At 48.6% G+C, this 4,003-nt stretch overlaps 1 protein-coding gene across 1 annotated transcript in view; it reads right to left on the bottom strand.

Annotated features, from left to right (window-relative positions):
• MCUB (mitochondrial calcium uniporter dominant negative subunit beta) overlaps positions 1 to 3,369 on the bottom strand; it is a 55,775-nt gene extending 52,406 nt beyond the window's left edge. Inside the window, exon 1 of the mRNA XM_034442265.3 lies at positions 3,026 to 3,369. Coding sequence (XP_034298156.1) covers positions 3,026 to 3,172 — 147 coding nt within the window. The 5' untranslated portion in view covers positions 3,173 to 3,369. The remainder of the gene's footprint in view (positions 1 to 3,025) is intronic.
• Between the last annotated feature and the right edge of the window lie 634 nt (positions 3,370 to 4,003).

Here is a 4,003-nt window from a genome sequence, read left to right as displayed (position 1 = left end):
ACTGCGACCAGTCAGAGAGAAAGGAGGAGAACCACTGCAACACAGTGCCTCCCACCCCTAACTCTTCCAACCGGTGCAGCATGATACCATGGTCGATGGTATCAAAAGCCGCTGAGAGATCTAACAGGACCAGGACAGAGGAGCACCCCGTCCCGAGCCCTCCAGAGATCATCAACCAACGCGACCAATGCCGATTCCGTGCTGTACCCGGGCCTGAAGCCCGACTGGAACAGATCCAGATATGACATTTCATCCAGGTACTGGGGGAGCTGTTGTGCAACCACACTCTCAACAACCTTCGCCACAAAGCGAAGGTTGGAGACTCGACGATAGTTTACCAACATTGCCGGGTCCACGGAAGGCTTCTTGAGGAGAGGCCTGACCACCGCCTCTTTCAAGGCGGCGGGAAAGTCACCCTCACCCAAGGAAGCATTTATAATTCCGTGGAGCCAGCCTCGTGTCACTTCCCGGGAAGCCAGCACTAACCAGGAAGGACACGAGTCCAATAAACAAGTGGTCGCGTTCAGTCTGCCCAGAATCCTGTCCACGTCCTCAGGAGTCACAGGATCAAACTCATCCCAGATAACATTCTCAAGACCTGCCCCAGTCTCTCCCCCTGAGACTACCCAGTCGGCGTCCAAATCTTCCCGAATCTGAGTGATTTTGTCATACAGATACTGAACAAAATCCTCGTCTCTACCCTCCAAGGGGTCCTCCCGCGCTTCCTGGTGGAGCAGGGAGCGGGTCACCCTAAAGAGGGCGGCCAGGCGGTTATCTGATGATGCAATAAGAGCAGAAAAATAGCTACATTTCGCTGCTTTTATCGCCACTAGGTAATTCCTAATATGGGATCTTATTAGTGTCCGGTCAGATTCAGAAAGACTGGCCCTCCAACTACTCTCTAGGTGTCTTTTCCGGCGCTTCAACTCCCTCAGCTCCTCGGTAAACCAAGGAGCCAATTGAGATTGGCACTGGGTCAGAGGCCGCAAAGGCACGACCCGATCCAGAGCTCCAGCGGCCACCCTATCCCAGGCGGCCACTAGGTCTCCAGTCGAGGTGTGTGCCAGAGCCTCAGGAAATGGCCCAAGCTCCATCTGGAATCTGTCAGGTTCCATCAGGCGCCTGGGGCGGAACCATCTTACTGGCTCCGCCTCCCTGCGGTGGGGTGCAGCGGTTCAAAGGTCGAGACGAAGGAGAGAGTGATCTGACCATGACAATGTTAACAAGATTAACCTTTTTATATTAGCTAAAAGCCTTCTATAATAGCAAGGGGACTCACTAGGAACTTCACATATAAGATCTTATTTAGAGGATTCATTTTCATCCACAATTGTTTTTATTTCAAAAGTGGTAGATATAGTGGGTAGATATTTTGAGCCAAAAAGGTTTTGATGGTGATTACTTTCAGTCCTATTTTCCCCAAACAATGCAATAACCTCTGCCAAATACATTTGTTCCTAAAATGTCCAGAGACTCACAGAGAATTCCTATTAGACTGTATGAAGGTTTAGCAAAATGTATCTTTAAAATTGTTGATAGGGAAACTTCTGTTGATCAGTTTGGAATCACTGGGTTTCAAAAGCACGTAACATTATGATGGAAAAATGTATAAATTTGGATAGTGGTTCATTAGTAGCCTTAATATTGCAGCATCTTTTTCTAAATTTCCTTTTTTCCTTTGATCACAATGTTCTTCAGCTGAAGTGATTAGTTCTTTCAAGTAACTGTCATAGAATTTCTAAGTGTTCTGGAGCCTAATTAATGGAGATCCTTCAAAAATAGGCAGAGCTACAGATTAAAATGTTAGTCAAATGTAATACATTCTACATTTCTTCATTATTCAGTCTGTTGCAAAAGGAGTATACTATTGAACTTTCTCCCAACTGTAAGTATATTAATAGAAAGAAGTTGGTCTAAAACTATGAATTATTTTAGCTTTAACAGAAAGCAGAGATTACTGAACTATGAATGCCTACAGTCTGAAACTACAACAGTTTCTAAGCACCGAAGAAAACAATGTGGGCTGGCACACATACTTATCCATTTTTAATCAGCAACGAACAAAATCTTTTATGGCTTAGCTCTGTACAACACACCAACCTCCGAGGAACAAACCATGGTTTATTGAATTAATAAAATTTTCTGAATTTACCAACCACAGGATCCGATTTTAAAACAGCCTAGATTTTAAAAAATGCCTGCCTATATTGCAATTCAGAGCACTGGAAGAATAAAGCTCATTTCTTCATTATTTTCATGATCTATGGCAACTTAGCGTATGGCGTGAGGCTGTCCTTATTTCCCCCTTACCTCAACACAAGACGGTTTGAATTATTCTAAAATAGACTGCAAGCCACTAACTAGCAAGGCCAGGACTGAAGACTCTCTTAACAAACAGGATGTTTTCTGATCCGATTCTGTGGCAAAATGTATTCGAGACGCCCACTGTGTTTGAATGCCAGCAGATTAACTTTAAAAAAAAAAAAAAACGGAAAACTTTTAAGAAGGATGCTATTTTTCCTGAACACCCAAGTATTCCATCAGCGAAAAGAATCCAAAAGGTTTGCAAGAAGAGAGAGAACCCGCCAAGGGGGCGGTTTCCTCCTCTTTCCTCCGCGCCAGGAGGACTCGGGCTTCTCCTCCCGGGAGAAACGGTGGTTGCATCGGCCAAATCTTGAGGAGAAAAAAAAAAAAAAGGACGGGGACTGGACCGGGGCGGAGAAAGCGAAAAAGAAGGCTCATTTACCCCACATCGTCCCTCCCCAAGCCAACTCCAACTTTCGCCTCCTCTCGCCCAGCATCTCCCGAAGGGCGGCTTAAGTTACAGTGTTTCCTGAGGCAACGCCAGAGAAGTTAACGCCGCCTTGCCAGCTTCCCTCCCTTGCCCAACTCTCCGTCTTGCCTTGCCTGGCGGGAAGCGTGCAATCAAAAACTCTTTCCTTAAGGCCTGAAACCCGAAAGAGAAGGAGGAGAACGACAAAGTCCGCCGCCGCTGCTGCCGCCGAGGGCGAGTTTCTAGCCTCACCTGCAACCGGACCCTTCGGAAGGGAAGGCAGCCGCCCGGACTTCGCCCTCCCTCGGCCAAAGGAGGGCCCGGAAGCATCGGAATCCGAGACGGGGCTCGCCATCTCCCTCGGCAGCTTCGGAGCAACCGGTGAGCCGCAGAGAGCATCTCTCTCTCTCTCTCTCCCTTCCTCCAGAGGCGTCCCCTTCGTCTCAGCTAGGAGGGAAGAAGCATCGGGGCGAGCGCGACGCCCGCGCGCGCACCCGCTCGAGGAAGGCGGTTGCTCGCTCGGGCGCGAGACTCCGTCGCGAGGTCGGCTCTCCAGAAACGCCGCCGCCGAAGACAAGGGGGCGGGCTTTTAAAGGAAAGGGCGTGGCTTCCTCGCGTTCCACTCCGTACTCCCACCCCCTTCTCCCGCCCTTCGAAAGGCGCGCGCGGGGTGGAGCTGAGGGAAAAGTGGGGGCGGGGGGGCGGGAGAAGAGAAAGAGGGGCCGCCCCGTTTCGAAGCGGAGGTTCGAAGTTCTTCCTTGCTTCTCCCGCCTTGTTCCGAAGGCAGCCTTTTGTCTCTTGGCTTGCGGGAAAAGGGCTTGTTTAAACGGGGCTTGTTTGAAAAATCCCAAGAGACGTTGGTGACCAGACGGGTCTGCCTGCCTGATACAGCCCTTAGAAGTATTTATTTGTACTCATTTCATGTGCTCGGGTCCATGTTTATACTTAACACCTGTTACCTCATACATGTTTGACAAACTAAATAAAACAAAAAATAAAAAGTAACCCGAAAAGTATTTGTCGATTTGGCCGTAAGAAAGAGGAAAAGAAAAAAAAAATTAGAAGGAATTGCCTTGATCAGAGCCACAACCCGAAGTTAACGAAGTAGGCAACTTTTCAGCTCCTCAAAGCGGCAAAAGAGCTTATAGGTTTCCAGCCATCTCCCCATTCGGCTGCCCCAGGGCAGACTCTTGAGAATAACTGACTCAATCGTGAATAGTCAGATCAGGC

The sequence above is a fragment of the Pantherophis guttatus genome, chromosome 8 (assembly GCF_059756535.1).
Source record: "Pantherophis guttatus breed Tessera chromosome 8, ASM5975653v1, whole genome shotgun sequence".
Classification (NCBI taxonomy): domain Eukaryota; kingdom Metazoa; phylum Chordata; class Lepidosauria; order Squamata; family Colubridae; genus Pantherophis; species Pantherophis guttatus.
This window is presented reverse-complemented; position numbering and strand designations above follow the sequence as displayed.